The 19,974-nt window shown below is 51.4% G+C and overlaps 7 protein-coding genes and 3 non-coding genes across 10 annotated transcripts; 9 read left to right on the top strand and 1 right to left on the bottom strand.

The window, feature by feature from the left end:
- Positions 1–694: 694 nt before the first annotated feature.
- ASPBRDRAFT_51496 (putative RNA binding protein (Arp)) lies at positions 695–3,506 on the top strand (the record flags this gene model as incomplete). Its single annotated transcript, XM_067626736.1, has 6 exons — positions 695–847; positions 1,014–1,071; positions 1,273–1,937; positions 2,011–2,924; positions 3,192–3,333; positions 3,384–3,506. 6 exons carry the CDS (start codon positions 695–697, stop codon positions 3,504–3,506), a joined length of 2,055 nt encoding a protein of 684 aa, XP_067483032.1.
- A 922-nt stretch (positions 3,507–4,428) lies between these two features.
- pre6 (proteasome core particle subunit alpha 4) lies at positions 4,429–5,542 on the top strand (the record flags this gene model as incomplete). Its single annotated transcript, XM_067622253.1, has 4 exons — positions 4,429–4,456; positions 4,531–4,537; positions 4,593–4,645; positions 4,734–5,542. 4 exons carry the CDS (start codon positions 4,429–4,431, stop codon positions 5,540–5,542), a joined length of 897 nt encoding a protein of 298 aa, XP_067483031.1.
- Positions 5,543–5,670: 128 nt separating this feature from the next.
- Positions 5,671–6,785, bottom strand: ASPBRDRAFT_169044 (CHY zinc finger protein). Its single transcript, XM_067619656.1, has 6 exons — positions 6,686–6,785; positions 6,583–6,626; positions 6,434–6,507; positions 6,295–6,356; positions 6,022–6,123; positions 5,671–5,954 (listed from the first exon to the last, which is right to left on the bottom strand). The coding sequence occupies exons 1-6, from the start codon at positions 6,688–6,690 to the stop codon at positions 5,873–5,875; spliced, it is 369 nt and encodes a 122-aa protein (XP_067483030.1). The 5' UTR covers positions 6,691–6,785; the 3' UTR covers positions 5,671–5,872.
- A 722-nt stretch (positions 6,786–7,507) lies between these two features.
- ASPBRDRAFT_117513 (putative inositol polyphosphate phosphatase) lies at positions 7,508–11,395 on the top strand (the record flags this gene model as incomplete). Its single annotated transcript, XM_067617102.1, has 6 exons — positions 7,508–7,555; positions 7,622–9,995; positions 10,043–10,252; positions 10,299–10,558; positions 10,604–11,271; positions 11,299–11,395. 6 exons carry the CDS (start codon positions 7,508–7,510, stop codon positions 11,393–11,395), a joined length of 3,657 nt encoding a protein of 1,218 aa, XP_067483029.1.
- A 486-nt stretch (positions 11,396–11,881) lies between these two features.
- On the top strand, positions 11,882–11,954 carry ASPBRDRAFT_t53. The gene has a single exon. It is a non-coding gene; the product is annotated as a tRNA-Trp (tRNA).
- Positions 11,955–12,435: 481 nt separating this feature from the next.
- On the top strand, positions 12,436–12,508 carry ASPBRDRAFT_t54. Its single transcript has one exon. It is a non-coding gene; the product is annotated as a tRNA-Trp (tRNA).
- An 839-nt stretch (positions 12,509–13,347) lies between these two features.
- ASPBRDRAFT_t55 lies at positions 13,348–13,420 on the top strand. Its single transcript has one exon. It is a non-coding gene; the product is annotated as a tRNA-Trp (tRNA).
- Positions 13,421–14,062: 642 nt separating this feature from the next.
- On the top strand, positions 14,063–15,779 carry ASPBRDRAFT_143951 (putative MFS multidrug transporter). The gene is made up of 2 exons (XM_067619218.1): positions 14,063–14,212; positions 14,268–15,779. The coding sequence occupies exons 1-2, from the start codon at positions 14,078–14,080 to the stop codon at positions 15,657–15,659; spliced, it is 1,527 nt and encodes a 508-aa protein (XP_067483028.1). The 5' UTR covers positions 14,063–14,077; the 3' UTR covers positions 15,660–15,779.
- Positions 15,780–16,177: 398 nt separating this feature from the next.
- Positions 16,178–17,978, top strand: ASPBRDRAFT_143948 (cytochrome P450; the record flags this gene model as incomplete). Its single annotated transcript, XM_067619217.1, has 2 exons — positions 16,178–17,138; positions 17,205–17,978. 2 exons carry the CDS (start codon positions 16,178–16,180, stop codon positions 17,807–17,809), a joined length of 1,566 nt encoding a protein of 521 aa, XP_067483027.1. The 3' UTR covers positions 17,810–17,978.
- A 1,272-nt stretch (positions 17,979–19,250) lies between these two features.
- Positions 19,251–19,811, top strand: ASPBRDRAFT_191985 (uncharacterized protein; the record flags this gene model as incomplete). Its single annotated transcript, XM_067620427.1, has 1 exon — positions 19,251–19,811. One exon carries the CDS (start codon positions 19,251–19,253, stop codon positions 19,809–19,811), a length of 561 nt encoding a protein of 186 aa, XP_067483026.1.
- Between the last annotated feature and the right edge of the window lie 163 nt (positions 19,812–19,974).

Below are 19,974 nucleotides of genomic sequence, written 5' to 3'. Positions count from 1 at the left end.
ACAATACGGTAAATGGCCCAGTCGTGGGATGTATCGAGTAGTATTCCTCCCCGTGGAAATTCTCAGGAGAGAGAAATAGACAGCCAGACAGAGAGTGTGAGAGAGAGATTATTCGATTGTTCCGAATACCAAAAAGGCTACGAAAGTTGGACTCTCGAAGAACTGCAACAGGAATTGATTCCAATCCTTCCATTCATTCTCTTTGATAATTGCTACTCCTCAAGACCAGTCGGCGTTGAACCGTAGGCGCCGCTGATTTGGGCCAGTTTCCCCTCGAAGGCCGAAACTTTTCTTTTAATCTCGACGCTCCACCACCAAAAAGCGAACTTGTCCTGCTTTCCCATCCTGGCCTGGGGGACTTTCTTTTTCCTTCTCTCTTCCCTTTCTTCCCTCTCGATCTTCTGCTTTCTCCTCCTCCTTCCCCTCCTCCTCCTTCTCCCTCGTTTCTCTCTTCCCTTTTCCCTCCCCCCGTGATCTTTTCCTTTTCTTCGATTCACGGCGGTCTTTTCCCCCCCGCTTCCTCCTTTCTCGGTCGTGAAGCCGTGTCGCCTGCTTGTCCCTGCAGAGACACGTTTTTTTTTCCTTTCTCCGACCCGTCCCTTTTCCTCCCTCCTCCCTCCCTCCTCCTCCTCCACCCCCCCTGCCCGCTCCGTTGGCCGTGAGAAATCAGCCAACGTCTAGACAACTGTGAGCGATGGCCGTTTCAGCTCCCACTCCTAAGCTGGATCGCTACATTGTTATCCACGTTGCGACCACCTGCGACGAACATGGAGTCTACGTCACCAAGGACTCTGCTGAAGTGATTGAGTTGGGGTGGATCTTGTTGGATACCAAAACCTGCGAGGAGGTACGTCGGCTTGGATTGATTTTATCGCTCAATTTATTATTCATTCTGCCCCCTCTCGGATGCTTATCTGCCGTGCTTCCTTCGTCAACCGAGACCACCCCCCTCAAAAATGAAAATCCCTCCATGATTGAACTATTTGCTGACACTGTTTCCTTCCTCGGTTTAGTTGCACCATGAAAGCGTCCTGGTCAAGCCCGTCAACACCCCCATCACGCCTCTTTGCAGTAAGTGCACCCAGTTCGAGCGCAGCCTATCCAATCAAATCACCCAACAATGCCTTCCTTCTTCCTCTCTCTCTCCCCTTCTCATACCTCCACCGTCCCTCCATTCGCCCTCTCCGCATCTATCCGTCTCTTGGTTCAATGGCTGACGGTCTTTGAAAGCGAGCTTGACGACTCTGACATGGGAACACGTCCGCTCGGCAGGCACCTTCCGCGACGCCATCAACCGCTTCGACGCTTTCGCCCAGGAACACCTCATCAGCAAGAACCTGGAGTTCGCCTTCGTGACGTTGGATTCGTGGGATCTTCGTGTGCAGCTGCCTCGTGAGGCTCGGGACAAGGCAGTGGTGCTGCCGGCATACCTTCAGCACTCCCGGACATTCGACCTCCGCACCGAATATCAGCGATGGCAGACTCACCACCCCGAGTCTCTGCCCTTCGGCCCCAGCTCTCTCTCTAACATCTGCGCCGCCCTCGAAGTCGAGCCCGTTCAGTCCTCCGCTCCCATCAAGCACAACCTCCCCTTCCACCTGCAGGCGTTGGCTCCCGCCTCTCCCCGGCGCGCCATGGAGGAGGCCATCACCTTGGCCCGAGTGCTGCGCGGCTTGATCCGGAAGTCTCAGCCCCCGCATGAGCATCCCGAAATCCTCACCCGTCCCATGGATGCTAGAGCGGACGTTCGTGCCTTCCTGGCCGAACGCAGCAAGGTTCTTCACCTGAGCGGACTCCCCCACGACACCACCCAGTCCGAGCTGGAGAGCTGGTTCACCCAGTTTGGCGGTCGTCCGATCGCGTTCTGGACCCTCCGCACCCCGGATCAGCACAAGCCTACCGGCACCGGCTTTGCGGTCTTCTCGTCCCACGAAGAGGTATGGATTGATTTGCCATTTTCTTTATTATCTATGAAAACCTAGGTCAGACATCTAATCTGTTTCTACGCAGGCTGCTGAGAGCCTCTGTATGAACGGTCGTGCCCTCAACGAAAAGGCCATCGAGGTGTCTCCCTCGTCCAGCCGTGTTCTGGACCGTGCCGCGGAGATCCTGACGCCTTTCCCTCCCTCGAAGAACCGCCCTCGTCCCGGTGACTGGACTTGCCCCTCATGTGGATTCTCCAACTTCCAGCGCCGGACGGCCTGCTTCCGCTGCTCGTTCCCGGCTATGGCCGCTGCCCCTGATCCGATGGGATACGGTTACGGCTACGGCCCCCCGTCCATGATGCCTCCTCACATGGGCCACGGCCACGGAATGGGCCATTCCCGCGGCATGGGCGGCAACGGCGGTGTGGTGCCTTTCCGTGCTGGTGACTGGAAGTGTGGCTCTGAGGGCTGCGGTTACCACAACTTCGCCAAGAACATCAACTGCCTGCGTTGCGGTGCTCCTCGGTCGGGAGCAGCCGTGGTGGCCGACTCCGCTTTCCCGTCCCCGATGGATCCTCCCTCGAGCTTTGGCATGGGCCCGAACTCCATGACGAGCACCCCGGCACCCGGTCCCTTCACGGCTAGCACTGGTGCCTTCGGCGGCTTTGGTCAGCAGTTTGCCGCGCCCCCCAACAACTATGGTGGTGCCGCCTTGCCTTCGGGCTTGGGAAGTGCCCCCGCTGCATACCCCCCTATGGGTCAGATGAACGCTGGTTATGGTTCCGCGAATGCTTCCCATTCCGCGGCCTCGTTCGCCAACCCGGCCGCCCAGGCTGCCTTCACGGGGGCTGATCACACCTCGTCTACCAGTGCGTCCAACGGTGCCTTCTACGGCAATGATGGCTCGAGCGATCCGTTTGCTTTCCTCTCGACGGGCTTGGGAGGGTTGACGGTGGGAGAAGATGCCCACTCTCGTCGCAACGGCGCCAGTGCGAACAAGTCCCCCGCGTAAAAGGCTAGGCAACAGCCATGTTGTTTTCAGCCGGGGACATTAGAGATTTGTTTTCTACGACGGGTTCTCCCTCACGGTTTTTTGTCCATATGGTGGTCTGGATATGTTGGTATATGTGACGGTTGGTATTCCGTTGATGCGCATTTGTATAAGGAATTCTGCAGTTCTGGTGCATTAGGTTGGGAGGAGCAGGCCGGTAGCGTGTCGTCGTTTCGTCCGATTTCGATCCTTTCTGTTTTTGCCTGGTCTCGCAGATTTGACGTCAGACCATTTTCGGTATGTCTTACTATTGTGTCTTTGCAAGCGAGGTTTGAGGGTATAGAAGAAGACCGCCCGGGCAGGTGGGCCCAGGCGGTCCTATGCGCTTCTTCACCACCTGCTGGATCATCGTTTCGCGTTTGTTGTCTGCTTCTTTTTCTTCTTTCTTTTTTCTTTCCTTCTTGGAGCGGCATGGGCTTCGCGCATTTCTCTCGTCATGGGCGCATACTCCTCCGGCGGAGGGGAGGAACTCCTGTCCGGCTAGCCGCGGCGCTGGCGAGGAAGGGCTCGAGCATGGCATTGCATTCTAGATATTGTCTTCTTTTTTTTCCTTTCCTTTTTTCTTTGATATGTTGGCTTTCCGAGTTCATCTGCGCGCTTCGACAATAGGGATCATTGGAGAATCACGGTATTGATCATGGTTGGGATACAATGGAACGGACTCTGTTGGGGGTGTTGGGGTATTCCTTTTGAGCCAGCAAAATTTCAACCAGCTACGACGGATTTGGGACATCTGCGAAGGCACATGGATTGGGAGTCGTGCGTGCGACAAGATTGTTCTGAGTGTCCATAATTCTTGTACTGTTCTTCATCTTATACTGTTCTCGTCTTGTGTTTACATATGCTTTCCCTGCGGGTTTTGTCGTTCTCTCCCTCAAAAGTCGAGACGTGATTATTGGTTTGACTAGCCCGATGCCTGCGTTCTCTCGTATCGCCTTTCAGCGTGTGTGATGTACAGCATAGTCAGATCTCAGCTGGGCAGGGAGTCATGGGGCGATTGGGATGTAGATCAACTATATGAGAATTCTCTCATTCTATCTAGGCTGAGCCTGTTCATATTCACATTGGTCGTCCATATCGATTGCTGGCGAGTAAGTCCCTGTCAGAAATTAATTTGTAGGATCATCAGAGTGGTTATATGTTCAATGTCTGCTCGTTGTGGCTTGTTTCTAGATGATTACCGTGGTGTCCGTAGGATGGTCGTGGGGACCCAGCTGGAGGAAGAGGAAGAGCGTCATGGCGGCTAGCCGCGCGCCAAGCGCTTGAGAGCTCCCAAGGCAGCGGCGGGCCTCGCGTCCACCTCCATCTGTCATCGCCCAGCCGGACACCGGACCCCAGCATTCTACGACCCACGACTCCGAATTGTATCTATTTGACCTTCTTCTCGCTCCTGTGAACTCCATTCCAGTCTCCTCTTTTTCAGAATCCGCATAACCTCGCCTACTGCCCATAATGTCTGGATATGACCGAGCTCTTTCAGGTAAGACAAGCTAGCTACTACCTTGGCTACGGGCCTGGTTGCTGAAGGGATCCCCAATTCTAACCTCTTCGCAGTCTTCAGGTATGAATCTCTAGCTTCATGAAGCTCTGGCAAGCATATCCTAACCTACTCCTAGCCCCGACGGGCACGTCTTCCAGGTGGAATACGCCATGGAAGCCGTCAAGAGAGGTACGTCCAGCCCCTCCCTCCCTCCGACACCAAGGGAATCTCCATCCCATCCCATCATACTTACCCATTCCCTCTTTCTATTCATCAGGAACCTGCGCCGTCGGAGTAAAAGGCAAGGACGTGGTCGTCCTCGGCTGCGAGAAGCGCTCCGCACTGAAGCTCCAAGATACCCGCATCACACCCTCCAAGATCGCCATGGTGGACAACCACGCTGTCCTGGCTTTTGCCGGTCTGAACGCCGACGCCCGCATCCTCATCGACAAAGCCCGTCTAGAAGCTCAGTCTCACCGTTTGACCGTCGAAGACCCCGTCACTATCGAATACATTACGAAGTACATTGCCGGTGTGCAGCAGCGGTACACGCAGAGTGGTGGTGTTAGACCCTTTGGTATCAGTACCCTTGTGGTGGGATTCGACCCCAATGATAAGACGCCGCGGTTATATCAGACTGAGCCTTCGGGTATTTATTCCGCTTGGTGGGTTTACTCTCTCCCTTTTAATGCTATTGTGTTGATAGCTTGGGAATGTATTGATGCTGACTGCTGGTTTTCGGGATGTAGGAAAGCCAATGCCATCGGACGCTCCAGCAAGACTGTGCGCGAGTTCCTCGAGCGCAACCACCAGGATGACATGGATCGCGAACAGACCATCCAGCTTACCATCAAGTCGCTGTTGGAGGTTGTGCAGACCGGTGCGAAGAACATCGAGGTGGCCATCATGTCGCCCGGGAAGACGATCGAGATGCTCCCGGATGACCAGATTGAGTCGTACGTGAAGAGCATAGAGACGGAGAAGCAGGAGGAGGCGGCCAAGAAGAAGACGGGTCGCGGCGGCACCACGACGGCTGCTATCCTAACACGGCCTGGTGGCGGCGAGGGCAGCGAGAGCCGGGAGTAAGGAGGATGTCATGCCGTTTAAAGTAGAGGCTACGTCGAATCAGCAACTAGTATAAGGCTCTCGTGCGGTGTGCTTTCTATCCGGTTAATTATCTAGGGATCTTGCAGAAGCGTTACGTCCTTTTTTTCACGAAAATAAACTCCGTTATACTGTAATGCAAATGGTCTCCTGTTCCGGGATATATGAAGCTCTAGGTTCAAGGTGATATACAGAATTATAATGTAGATATAAGGAAAAAGGAAAAGGAAAAGGGGTAGTATATGCATAATCTCGTAAATCTCGTCCATCAACCCATCGGTCCGTCCTGTATGTCGTCTTGGTCTCCGACGTCTAACCCAACCGATCGGAAATATCCTTAAAGTTGAAGATGGAGCGTTCCTGGTGTCCGCGAACACGGTCGTCCTTGAGCATTCTACAGAAGATCGATTCCGTCAGTTACAATCCCCAAGCAGAATAAGAAAGAAAGAATAGTATCTCACCTCGAATCAATCCTCGCATCCTCACCCTCCACCTGCAACGTCGGAGTCGGCGTAACAGCATCAATCACAAAATGGTTATCGCAGTGCGGGCAGTACTCGTCACTAGATTCCAGAAATAGGTTAACCAAGCCTATTCTTTACTCGGAGAATCCTCTACCCCTCCCCCTATTTATCTCTCGATATTTTATAGATAGCCCCCCCTCCGGTTTTTTATCAAGTAGGGCGCGCGGGTGGTGGGGGCGGGTGACGACGACAAAACGCAAAGCAACGCACCTCTCATCAAACTCCGTCGCGTCTTTTCGGAAACATTTCTTGCATTTCTTGCAGGCAAAGACCTAGATTATTGGTATGTTGTTGGTAATTCGAACTGAGGTGTGTGGTAGGGAAGGGTTTTGTTGGTTGGTGTAGGTACCATTTCAGTGGTTTTGGTGAGGGTGTGGGATTCTTGTTCTTGGTGGCATTCGGCGCAGTCGAACCATTTTTTGCCTGTCAGGTACCGGGGAATGTTAGATCTAAGGTGGAGGATGTTGGATATTGGATAAAGGGGTGAGGAGGACTTACAGCAGGGAGAGCGGATGGCCACTTGGGCGTTTAGGATGTGTTTACTGATGAGGGTTTTTTGGTAAGTAGGTAGAGAGGATGAGGTGAGGGGTATGGTTCATACCACATTATAAAGTTTATACACGGGGGCAATGGGGTTTGAGAGAGGTAAATATAGACAAGTATGAAAGACAAAAGATGTCTTAGATGGGGTGTGAAAGTGGAAAGTTGGAGTAGAGTATGCAAGTGGTTCAGGTCGGGGAGGCTAAAAATAAAGAACGATTGATGGATGGATCCATCCATCCATTCATTCATTCCTGTCTCTCCCTCCATCAATGCATATCACGCGCGGGTCGATCATCACCTCGCCTCGCTCTCTCTCTCTTTCTCTCCCCTTTCCTTTCCTTCCCTACTACTTACTTCTCAACTTCCTCTTGTCTGCTTGGGTGACTTCATCTCCATCCTCTCGGTGATTCCTCTCTTTTCCCGCCCATCCTCTACTTGTTTTCCTTCTATTCTCTCTCCCTGTATTCCTCCCCACTCTTTGGATCCCTCCCTTCCTCCGTCCTTCCTCCCCTCCCCCCCCTCTCTCCACACATTCACTGCTCAATTCCTTCCATCGCTTCGATTCCCGTCTACTATTGTCCGGGCCATCCTCTATGCCCTCCGCTGAATAGGATCACCTGCTCTAGACCAGTCTCATCGTTGCACGGCGTCTTGTTGTCTCTCCTGCTCCTGAATTACTTCCGCCTAAACTGGAGCTCCGCCACAATCGTCACTCCCGGCTCGCTCCCTGCCACCCGTTATCTTATCCAGCCTGGCCATTAAATTTGACTACTGTGCCTTTGCTTAGTCTCTCCCGGTGGTAGTCTGCATTCATCGCAATTGGCGGAGCCTATGATCCATTCCTTGACTCGGCCTGTCTGTTGCATTCGCTGTTGTGGTCATGGAGGGAAACGGCAAGCAAAAGGACGCCACGGATAATGCTCCGATTGTACGTTTGCGCCGGATATTTCCCCCGCGGTTCTAGAGCTTCATACTAATTTACTGGCTTCTGTAGAGACCGGTGTCTTCTCTGCTTTCGCATTTCGAGAATCTTTCGCATCGTCGGGCTCCGTCCGCTGCCACAAACGGTTCACGCGATCCGCCGGCCTTTCTCAGAACTCCCGAATACGGTGACGATGTCCGCTCCGCTAGAGCCTCTCTTGACCTACCTCGTCCACGATCTCCCTGGGGTTCAGTGCCTGATGTGGAGAGAAGTCGCAGCATCGTACATGGCAATGGTCTAGCCCCGCACTCTGAATCCCCGGGCATTTCCCCGGGTAGGCGGCAGAACAGACCCATGTCGATGAACCTCCACTCTTCGCCGCAGTTGGCACCGACCCTGACAGTCGATTCACCACGGTCTCCGCCGCGCGGGTTTGGAGCAGACCATGAGGAGGATTTCCGCTCGTCTCGCACCCCGCCGAATGCTTCCCGGGAATCGCTCCCTACCATACCGCAAGGGATTCCTACCGCTCGTCGACCAACAACCCCCGTCTCTGCGTCGTTCCCTACGGAAAATAAAGCGGATCGTTTGTCGCCAGGCACATCGGGATCCGTGGCAAATGGACGCGAGAGTCCATCGGAACGCAAAGGCAAGAGCGTTTCCCTTCCTCCGCCTGCTAACCGGGCGGAGAAGCCGAAGATCCCCGCCAAACCGGCGGCGTTGTCACACCACGAAGTCAGCTCTCTTGCTCCGCAGAATGAACATGCATCCTCGGAAGATCGTGTATCGCCGTTCAGCACTCCTCCGAGTAGTCCCGAGAAAGCGTCGCCGAAACAACAACCCAATGTCAGAGCGGTACCAATTCCGCGCTCGCCCTCCCGCCGTTCGCCAGCCCGTCCCGTACCTGGTCTTCCGACGCACCGGTCACTTGAGGAGAGGTCACCCGCCCCTCAGCCAGGTGTACATCGAGAACCCTCCCTGAGGCGGCCAATCCCCGAGCCTCCCCGCGAGACCAAGCCGCTTATGGTCCAGATTCCTCCCAGGCATTACGTAGCGCCGGAGCCGCTGGCAACCGCACCGCTCTCCAACTACAGGCCCCCGACGCATGATCCTCAGGAGCGCCCTGGACTGCCTCCACGACAACCGTCCCTGGCACGAAGGGGCGGTCCGTCACCGTCGCGGCACTCGTACCAGGTGGAAAGCCCGGCGTTCTCATTGCCTCCCCCGACACCCTACCGCGAATCCCGGCCCCTCTATCGAGACGAGCTACCCACTCCGACGCAGGTCTCTCGGCAGCCGTCCATCTCCAGGGAGACTAGGCCAGTGCCGCCTCCGGCTGTCCCGGAGCGGCCCGTGGTAGAGCGGCCTGTGGTGGAACGCCAAGCAGTCCGCCCTATCCCTAGTGAGGACGAACAGGTTCCGGATGAGACGCCAGTTGCTCGTACGGATTATCCAGATGCGTCCAGTGCAAACAGACGGCCGCCACTGCTCAAGACTGGGCCCCAAGAGATTCACACGCGGTATGACACGCGACTTATGGATGTCTGTGGGAAGCATGTGTGCACAACCGGCTACATCACGCGGGTCTGGGATCTCACGACCGGGGAGCAACTCATGAGCCTTAGCCATGGCGAGACAGTCAAGTGTTTGTCGGTTGCCTTTAAGCCAGGTGTGGGTTTGGAGGATGAAGGCCAGCGCTTATGGTTGGGCACGAATTCTGGGGATCTTCACGAGGTTGACATTGAAACCCGGTCCATCGTCGCATCACGGTCTTATCCCTCTCGACGGGAGATTGTCAAGATATTGCGGCATAAAAAGGAAATGTGGACCCTTGACGATGAGGGTCGGCTGCTGGTATGGCCGCCAGACGAGACTGGAACCCCGAACCTCCAGTACAGTTACCACAACCCCTACGATCGAGTTGCCCGCGGACATACGTTTTCGATGGTGGTGGGTGACCTTTTGTGGCTGGCTTCCGGCAAGGAAGTGCACATTTACCAGCCAAACGCTCGCGATGATGTTTCGTTCAAGGTTCTCAGCAGGCCATTGGGCTCGCTGCATACGGGAGATGTAACGTCAGGTGCCTATACCACCAGGGATGGTGGCCGTGTGTACTTGGGTCATGCAGATGGAAAGGTGACAGTATACTCGGCTCGTGACTACACGTGTCTGTCGGTCGTCAACGTCAGTGTCTACAAGATCAACTGCCTGGGTATTGTGGGAGATTATCTGTGGGCAGCGTACAAGACCGGCATGATCTACGTCTACGATACGTCTACGAATCCGTGGACGGTGAAGAAGGATTGGCGTGCTCACGATAGCCCTGTCAGCGGGTTCTTGCTTGATTCTAGCAGCGTGTGGACGATGAACCGACTGCAAGTGACTTCGCTGGGAGACGACAACTGCATCCGTCTCTGGGACGGCATGTTGGAGGATGATTGGTTGGGTAAGTAGCCGTCGATTTCCGACTGATGTGAGCTAACAGCCGGTTAGAAACTAGGATGCAGGCCCGGGACGTGGAGTTTTGCAAGTTCCGTGAGATTCATGCGGTGATTATGACATGGAACGCCGGTGCTTCTACTCCGGGAAGCGTGCGCACATCCACTTTTATCCAGGATGCGATCCATCCTGAGAACCCACCAGAGATTTTGGTGTTTGGCTTCCAGGAGCTGGTGGACCTTGAGAACAAGAAGATCACAGCCAGTATGTATACTGTCGATTTTGTTAGGGTATAGCTAACCCCATCCAGAGAGTCTGCTCCTCGGAAGCAAGAAGAAGGAGCACGGTGATAAAGAGCATATGAGTCGTCAGTACCGGGTCTGGATGGAGCATCTGACCCGCTGTATCAATGACTGCATGCCACTTGAAGAATCGTATGTGCTGTTGCATAGCGCGAATCTTATCGGTCTCTTTACGTGTGTTTTCGTGAAGCACAAGGAGCGGCAGCGGATCAAGAACATTGGCGCTTCAGAGATAAAGCGCGGTATGGGAGGCTTGCATGGGAACAAGGTAGGTCACCGGTGGTTCTTTGGCTGTCAGTTGCTGACCCTTTAGGGTGCACTTATACTGCGCTTTGTCCTTGACGACAGCTCCTTCTGCTTCATCAACTGTCACTTGGCAGCCGGTCAGACGCAGACGGCACACCGCAACAATGATATCGCGGCGATTCTCGAGGCGGAGTCACTTCCCGCGGAGACTAGTCTTGCGACTCGCGCGAATCACTACGTGAGCGGTGGCGATGGCTCGATGATCATGGATCACGAGATCTGCATCCTGAACGGTGATCTCAACTACCGTATCGACTCGATCCCGCGGAATGTAATCATCGACGACATTCGCAGCAACAACCTTACCAAGCTACTAGAACGCGACCAGTTGCTCGCATCACGACGCAAGAACCCAGGCTTCCGCCTGCGTTCGTTCAACGAGGCGCCCATCACATTCGCACCTACGTACAAGTACGATGTTGGCACCGACGAGTATGACTCCAGCGACAAGAAGCGCGCCCCAGCGTGGTGTGACCGAGTTCTCTACCGCGGGCTAGGCCGTGTCCGTCAACTAGAATACCGCCGACACGAAGTGCGCGCCTCCGACCATCGCCCAGTGAGCGCTACGTTCAAGCTGCGTGTCAAGACGGTACTGCCGACTGAGCGAGCGGGAACCTGGGAGTCGTGTCAGCAGGAGTTCCAGAACGAGAAGCGCCGACTTGCATCAGAGGCGAGGTGAGACATACCTTATTCTCGTGGAAGGCTATTGGCTAACAACAACAGCATCGAATACCTCATTACTGTCCTCGGAACAGACCCTCAACAGGCGCGGGCTCTGATCCTGGGCAACGGGAACTGATTGTGGCTTGCTTGCAGTAGAGTGTATGTTGGCGCTTGGGAGTAGACCGGCTGAGGCCATGTGTATGACTAATGAATCACGATAGACATGTATCATGACGGGGATTAGAGTTACCCGGGCATATATTAATGGAGTGTATATAGCAGTTTCCTGGGCTCAGCTACCTGTATCATCCATGCTTCGACCTCATCTTTAAAAGGGGATAGAAAGTTGTAAGGCGCACGAGGCATGACGATATATATGCGAGCTGCAGATGATAGCCTAGCCCGAGCAACACGAATACAAAAGCGATAGAATTGTATTCAAATAAAATAACCAGGCTAACAATACATATTCTAATCCCTAATAATTTAAAAGCCAAAACCATAGGATGAATATAGGCGAACCCAGAACCACAATAAGAATTAGAGTATAAGTGCGGCGGATACCTAACATATTAAGCCTCTACTCATCTATCAAATTAATGAGAAATAAGGCACCAACAATGGGCCTATGGCGCAATTGGTAGCGCGTACGACTCCAGATCGTAAGGTTGTCCGATCGAGCCGGGCTGGGCTCAATGTCTTTTTGATAATATCTCTCAATAAGACATCCCGAGTCCAATGAAATTCAAGTCTTAGTGCACTTCTTTTTATGCTACGCCGAGGTTGAGCATCACGACATTGTGCCTCTCCATCCTGATTTGTCGCTTAATCTATACATTCATTTATCGCAGCAGTTACTAGTTGTTCACCCACCAGGAATACCGTATAGCATCCAACTACCGGGCTGCATTGTGAGGGTTCCATATGCAGTTTACCATTGGTGGCAGTGAGATATCATGCAGGTCCGCGGTACATATCTATAGTTAAACACCCTACACTGTCTTTCAGCTAGCGCCTACTACATGGCCATGTACTCATTTGCTTCTCGTATTGTGGTCCTGAAACAGCAATGTTATATCCTATAGTTATGTCCTAAGCAGGCGGCCGCATTCTTCTATAGCACGACACTTTGACTGTAACTTGAAGCAAAACCCCCAGCAATACATCACAGCAGATGGGCCTATGGCGCAATTGGTAGCGCGTACGACTCCAGATCGTAAGGTTGTCCGATCGAGCCGGGCTGGGCTCATATGTCTTTTTTATGCCTTTCCATCCATAAGGATGTAAGAGGATTCTCTAGTCTCCTCTCAATTAGATGTTTTCTCCCTTGTACTTGACTTGCAGAAAGGAATTTCCATGGCGTATTGCCTCTTTCCGTGTGCTTTGAGAGCCGGGATGCGTTAATTAGCTATCATACATCACTTCAGTCATCCGTCGAAGATGGCAATAAATTCGGTGTAGCTTGCAAAACCATACAGGACAGCTTCGCCACTAGCTTGAGACTGGATCGTATAGGCCATATATCATAACCGGTTATCTGCATCCTATCTCGATCATTTTAGTCAACGTAATCAACGGTTGGACGGACCACACGGTTGGGCGGCCCATCCTACTTTCCCATATAAAAATGTCTTTTTGATTCTGATATATCTTAAATAATACTGTATTTGGGAACCTCTAACTTTATATATAGATTTAGTATAAGTAGATAAATATATTATATTTTTTTTTGATCTTTTCTAGTTTTATTGTGTAGGGCTAATATAGAAATATTGTATAATATAGATAAAATACAGATATAGTAATATAAAAAGTTATTATATATACTTCTAGAGAATTTTGAAGGGTATATAAAGTTTTTATATATTACTAATAGTATATATATCAAATATCTATACTTCTAGACTTCTAATAGTTGCAATATTTCGTGTTTAAAAAAGGATCTTTTGTATAGTATTACCAGATGGGCGTCCAACCGTGTGGGCCATCCAACCGTTGATTACGTTAGTTAGAATACAACAGTTACAAGAGTATCCGGATTCAGCTTGGAACATGTCGCATAAAGTACCGCAATTTTCCAAATAACATGGGCCTATGGCGCAATTGGTAGCGCGTACGACTCCAGATCGTAAGGTTGTCCGATCGAGCCGGGCTGGGCTCATCCATTCTTTTTTTCTTTTTACTCTTAACTACTATGATTATGCTACTCTTTTAGTTTGAGTTTTTGCTACTTTGTAAAATTTACCTAAGTGATCTGTGTTGGAGACTTGCGGTCATGGAGTATGTGCAGAAGTACAAGTTTTCGGTCGACATCAGTAGATTGTTGCAGTCCACAGTCTTGTCTAATATCGGTTCTCTAATATCAGTAGTCCCTGAGCTAGAATATTCTGCGGCAAGTAACAACTCTATGACGACCAAATTAGCTGCCGGTTAGGGCTGCTGTCCGGATTAGGAAGTTATCTGGAGGACTTAAAGTGCTTGGCATAGTGGCTAAACGTTGATAGATCCGATTCGCCCAACAATATGATATAGTGGATAACTGTGACGGCCACTATTATATCATTGGCTGATTTCATTTCATACATGACCGACTCCCCAGGAACTCCATGTCGCCTTTTCCCATTATAAAATGGATTCCAATTGGATTGGTCTTGGTTTTCTGCTGCAACTGAATGCAGCTGCTTATGAATCAAGCTGGTAACTCAATTTAATACCCTGTTTAGGAAGTCTTCTTCTTGCGAGGCGCATATTTATACCATGCCTCGAGCTCGTCAGAGCAAGCTAGACATGGCTGTGGAGTGTGATTCACCAACGGACCATGAAAGAACAGTGTCTTAAAGACCAGCGTCCCCAAGATGTTGATCGTCAGGGACGACGGCGTCCGCGCATCTTTCCTAACCTGGTCTCTGAGATCGGGTTCTGCGTGGCCCTTATGTTGTCCCAGATTATGTCGGTAAGTTTATACCAGCTACCCTTCCTAATCTCAGCTCATCTCACACTGCATGCAGGAATTCTTCATTTCCGGCTTCAACGTCCTCATTCCATCCGTCTCTGAAAGCCTCAACATCCCTGCTGCATCCACCGGCTGGCCCTCCAGCGCCTTCGCCCTCACAGCCGGCAGCTCCCTCCTCCTCTTCGGCCAGCTAGCCGACAAGTACGGGGGCTTCGTGGTCTTCACCTCCGGTCTAATATGGCACCTCATCTGGACCCTAATCGCCGGGTTCTCCCAAAACGAGATTATGCTCAACTTCTGCCGTGCCCTGCAGGGCTTCGGGCCCGCCGCCATCCTCTCGGCAGGCATCATGCTCCTCGGATCGATCTACCCTCCGGGTCCCCGGAAGAACCTCGTCTTTAGCATCTACGGCGGATGCGCCCCTATAGGCTTCTCCGCAGGCATCCTCGTCTCCGGAATCGCCGACCAGCTCCTCACGTGGCGCTGGTACTTCTGGATCGGCGCCATCCTGATCCTCATCACTCTTATAGCCGCCCTAATCTTCATCCCCACTCCAATCCGCGCACAACGACCCAACCCAACCCTCAAGATCGACTACCTCGGCGCCATCCTCTTCATCTCCAGCCTCATCCTAATCTTCTTCGCCGTCAACGACTGCGGGCACGCCCCTAACGGCTGGCGCACGCCTTATATCCCCGTGACCCTCGTAATCGGCTGCATCCTCCTCGCCGGGGCAATCTATACAGAACACCGCCTCACCACCAGTGCAGAGACAGAAGACAGCAAGGAATCACCAACCCCAATCCTCCCCCTCACACTCTTCCGCGTCCCACACCTCCCCGCCCTCCTCATCGCCCTCTTCCTCTTCTACGGCGTCTTTGGCATCTGGCTCCTCTACACCGTAACCTACATGCAAAACATCCTACACATCTCCCCCCTGAAAGTGGTCCTCTGGTACCTCCCCTTCGCTCTCGGAGGTATCGTCCTCAGCTTCGTCGGCGGTACCATCCTCCACATCGTCCCAGGGACTATTCTCCTTATACTCTCGGGGATAGGATGGCTCATGGCGCCGCTGCTCTTCGCTATCCTCCCCAGTACCGATGATGTGAGTTACTGGGCGTATATCTTCCCGGCGATGATCTGTGGGACAGTGGGTGTGGATATCACGTATAATATCACGAATGTGTTTCTTACGACGACGTTGCCGGAGAAGCAGCAGGGGTTGGCGGCCGCGGTGGCGAATAGTGTGTTGTTCTTGGGCGTGAGTTTCTTTGTTGGTTGGGGGGATTTTGTGGCGGAGATGGTGGATGGTCAGAGGGAGGGGTATAAGGCCGCTTTTTGGTTGGGGGTGGCGTCTGCTGCGATCGCGTTGGCGATTTTGGTTGGGTTTGTGAAGATTGAGGCTGCGAGGGGGGAGGAGAAAGATGAAGTTGATGGGAGTGAGTAGGGCTTTAGTCTATTCGTGTTATACTTGTTGTGGAATAGGTTGCATAGCGCTCTGGTGTTCGTCTCTAAGATAATGTTCAAGATTGATGGTTAATGGGTACATACATAATTACCAGCAAGGAAGATATTGCAGGACAGTGTAGTCTAGAACATGTTGCATCTTCGTTAAGTCTAGGCGATGATGTGTCGCATGCCAGCGAGGTTGTATTCATTATGAGAAGGGAAGTATACGCGCTCTTGTACTTCCGGAAAAGGGATATTTCCCAATACGGATAGTTCCAAAAAGGAATGTCATCCGCTCTGTCAGCACAACGCCTGCATCAAACTTACTTCTCCGCGCTTAGCATACCCTTTTGGGTAATATACTTCCAGCTGTGCATTTCATAGATAGATAGGTAGCCGATTCACAGAAGAAAAGAAACGTCTTATAGGAGATGGCAAACAACATAAATAATCCAGACTGTAAGCATTGCGTATCCTCTTCAACCAAGAAATCTAAATCAACCTACCTAAACAGCCATGGCCCTCCTACTACTCACTATCATCTTCACCATCATCCTACTCACCAAGCCTCTACTCAAATACCTCAACCCAACCAAATACCCTCCTCTCAACCCCCTCTCCAACCTCACCACCCTCTCCTATACCTACGAACACCGACATCCCTTCCGCACCCAACGCCTCTGCAACCAACACCTCCACCACAAACACAACCACACCCACAACCACCACATAATCCGCCTCTCCCCCACCGCCCTCTCCATCGCCGACCCACGAGCAATCCCAGCAATCTACGGCCACGGCACCCCATGTCTCAAAGACGACGTCTACGCACGCACCAAAGGATCCCACACCCACTTTAACATGCTCAACACGATCTCCCGCGACGACCACTCCCGCAAGCGACGTATGCTCGCGAATGCCTTCTCCACGAAGAATCTCGAACAGTGGGAGGGTAAGATTGTGGATAAAGTGGAGAGGTTGGTGAGGCAGTTGGATGGGAGGTGTATGTTGCCACCTTCCCCGGAGGGGATGGTGGTAGAGGAGGAGGGGGACGTTGATTTAAGATTCTGGTTGAATCTATTTACTATCGATGCGATAGCTGATATCGGGCTGAGTATCAAGCTAGGGTTACTGGATAAAGGATCCGATGAGGTTGTGGTGGATGATGGGGAGGTGGTGCGGTATATTGAGTGTTTGCATCGCGGGAATCGGGTTTCATCGTGGGTGATTGGGGCGGATGGGTGGGTAGGGTTTCTGAAGGGGGTTTCGGCGCTGGTTTCGCCGTATTTGAGGAGGCAGTGGGAGTGTGGGAGGATGCTTGGGAGGGTGGTGAGGAGCTTGGTCCAGCAGAGGGTGAGGGTTTATGAGGAGGGTGGGGAGGAGGTGAGTGACTTTTTGGGGTGTTTGATGGAGGATAAAAGGGGAGTGGAGAGGGGGTTGGACAGGGGGGAGATTGAGGCTGAGGCGGGGTTATTGTGTGAGTATTATCTTCAATTCAGGTTACGATGTTTGTGTTTGATATGTATGATGTTGACTATTGCAGTGGATGCAGGTTCGGACACTACGGCTATCGCCTTGACGAACGTCATGTACTATCTTATCAAGAACCCGCACTGCCTGAAGAAACTCAGAGAGGAGGTATCCAGCGCTCTATCTGACAACGAGGTGGCACCATATGCTAAAGTCAGGAATCTACCTTACCTGAAAGCATGTCTGGAGGAGTCGCTGCGTCTATCACCTCCTGTCTCGAGGGGACTGGAAAGGAAGACACCCCCGGAAGGAATGTATATCCTGGGAGAGAGAATCCCCGGGAACACTACTATTAGTGTTCCCACATACGCTGTTCATCGTGATCCAGACATCTTTCCAGACCCCGAGGCCTTCCGGCCTGAGAGGTGGCTTGAAGATGAAGAACAGGTGAAGCAGATGCGGGCGGTTTTCATTCCTTTTAGTAGTGGTGCGCGGGCGTGTATTGGACGGAATATCACGTTTATTGAACAGCAGATTCTGGTGGCTACTTTGGTTCATCGGTATGAGTTTGCGTTGCCGTCGAAGGATTGGATGCTGGAGTGGGAGGAGGCATTTAATTTGTGGCCGGGGCGGATGCCGGTGAAGATTTGGAGGAGGGAGAATAAGCTGATCTACTAAGGTTATCTTCGGATAGTCTTGGTATGAAGATTCAAGAAAGCGGAATCAGTTAATGACTTGGTGTTGTTCATGTGCTTGCTCAAACCAACCTAAATCGTTGATTGTTATTGCAGTTGCACAATGCGATGCCAGTATGGAATCCGAGTCGTTTCAATGCCATATAGCAGTGTCCACATCTTGAACTTTTCAGCAATAGTGGATATATGCTTTTCTGCTATTATATCTATTAGCCTTATCTATGAATGATAGGTTCAACTCAGTAATACAATGGCTGCGCTGCTTGCACGAGTAAACCATCCGATATAGGCGAAGAGGCTATGCTTCTCTTATACAAGCAGCACCTTTATGGAGGTAGATGTGAAAAAGAGACACAAGAGGGAGATGAAGAGGAATGAACCATGCCGATGCCCGGCTCAAGCTCCCCCCCGCAGTCCGCCTTCGCTGCTAAGCTGTCATTTAGTTTCTGACGAAGTTACCCATTGAATTTCCAGTGTCAATTTTCTTATCAGGACTGCTTGTCAAGGCTAGCTCTAGCACATCAAAATGTATCGACCGTATACCTACACATGAGAGGAATTATTGGCCAATATATGCAATGTAAGATCCTGTTCTTGGCATTTTTGATTTAGGTCGACGTCGTGCTGTAATATCTATGTAGGAAAGCCCATTTCGTTAGAAGGTATATCTAGTATGGATGTTCAGCAAGCTGAGGTACTACAAGGTAAGTAAGTTGAAATAGATCTATAGTTGTAGATGGTATCAATGAACATAAATTAGAATTTCTATCCCAGCCCTAATAAAGGCTTCAAGAATGGATTGTATACTCATCAACATCACCCAGTTTAGTAGGTCGACTGCATCGTTGAGGTGATTGTTTTGCATGGCAGACGTTAGTTCTGCAACGAACAGGAAGGCTCATATCAGAGAGAAGCATGGTAGGCACTGGCAACTTGCGCATGAGATGATGCAGCTTCAAACATGCATGAACCTGGGAGCTCCCGTCTTATGCTGTATCTAAGTGCGAGCCAGAAGGTTGTAGATAAACTGTACCAATTCTTGACGCAACATTCCTGGTCATCTCTGACCTGCTTGAACGACTGGAAATGGTTGGCCACTAGCCACATTGCTCCTGCGATCAAAAAGAAACATCTATGTCTCACACATGGTTTCTCCTGTCTCGGCTTAGATCAAGCACCTCAGCATCGGCTTCCTCCATCTGCTGTTATGTGAATCTACGCATAAATCCTGCTAATCTGGGGATAATCCGCCAAGCCCCCCTGCTTGAGAAAATGCATACATATATAGAGAGGAATAAGTTTTATATAAATAGTCCAGTGAAGGAAGGTTCTGCGAAAGTATATGCAGGACTTCCCAAACCCTCGGAGCAAGGCTCAAAAAAGCTTCGTGTGATTGTCATCGTGCTTTCGCTTCACCCTTCAAAATGTCTCTCCCAGAAACTTCCAACACATCCCTCTTCGAGGACGCATTGCAATCCAATCAAGCAATCGAAGTGCCCATTGGCGACGTGAATTTTGTTTCATTTACAGCTGGAGAACCAATCCGAGCCATTGGCATCAAGGATCTGAATGGCGGTGCGGCACTCGTGCTCGTTTCCACCAAAGGAGCCATACTAGCCAACGTTCCCCTGCCCCCCTATAACCCACTCGAACCTCAAACTGGTCTCTCACAGGTTTGGAGGAAGATGACAGCCTTTCTGAATCTTTACAAAGATAAGGTAGGGTTCTTCCCGGACGCAGATGAAAAGAGAACTGCAGTTGTTCGCCGACTCTCTTCGACTTATCAACCCTTTCGTGAATACGAAGCGAACATCATGTCCGCTCTTACGAGTACGTTGGGAATTGCCAGGAAGCCTAGGGTGGTTTCGTATGTTGTTGACGAGGGTGGCCAGGTTCAGCCTACTAGGGGTTGTATTTTCATTGATGGAAGAGATTCAATTCCAAAGGTGTATGTGGAGGGCGCAGATCAGCATTGGTTCGACTAGGGACTATATTAACTATGGTAGTGTAGTGGAATGTCTCGGCAGATAGTGAGAATAAAGACGATTAAGCAGGCTGCTAGATTCTCGTCTTCATACAATCGGACTTGTCATCCTAATCAGGGGTGTTGCTTGACTCACTGAAATATATATTAACACCAGATCTAGT

Source organism: Aspergillus brasiliensis, assembly GCF_001889945.1.
Source record: "Aspergillus brasiliensis CBS 101740 unplaced genomic scaffold ASPBRscaffold_2, whole genome shotgun sequence".
NCBI classification, from domain to species: domain Eukaryota; kingdom Fungi; phylum Ascomycota; class Eurotiomycetes; order Eurotiales; family Aspergillaceae; genus Aspergillus; species Aspergillus brasiliensis.
The sequence above is the reverse complement of the archived record's forward strand: the minus strand, read 5'-3'. Positions and strand labels throughout refer to the sequence as shown.

Coding starts and splice junctions, on each gene's coding strand:
- ASPBRDRAFT_169044 (XM_067619656.1), bottom strand. Junction 6,508..6,582: donor GGCCATCCGCTCTCCCTGCT/GTAAGTCCTCCT, acceptor GGTACCTGACAG/GCAAAAAATGGTTCGACTGC. Junction 6,357..6,433: donor TCACCAAAACCACTGAAATG/GTACCTACACCA, acceptor CCAATAATCTAG/GTCTTTGCCTGCAAGAAATG.
- ASPBRDRAFT_143951 (XM_067619218.1), top strand. CDS start 14,078: ATGAAAGAACAGTGTCTTAAAGACCAGCGTCCCCAAGATGTTGATCGT. Junction 14,213..14,267: donor TGTTGTCCCAGATTATGTCG/GTAAGTTTATAC, acceptor CACTGCATGCAG/GAATTCTTCATTTCCGGCTT.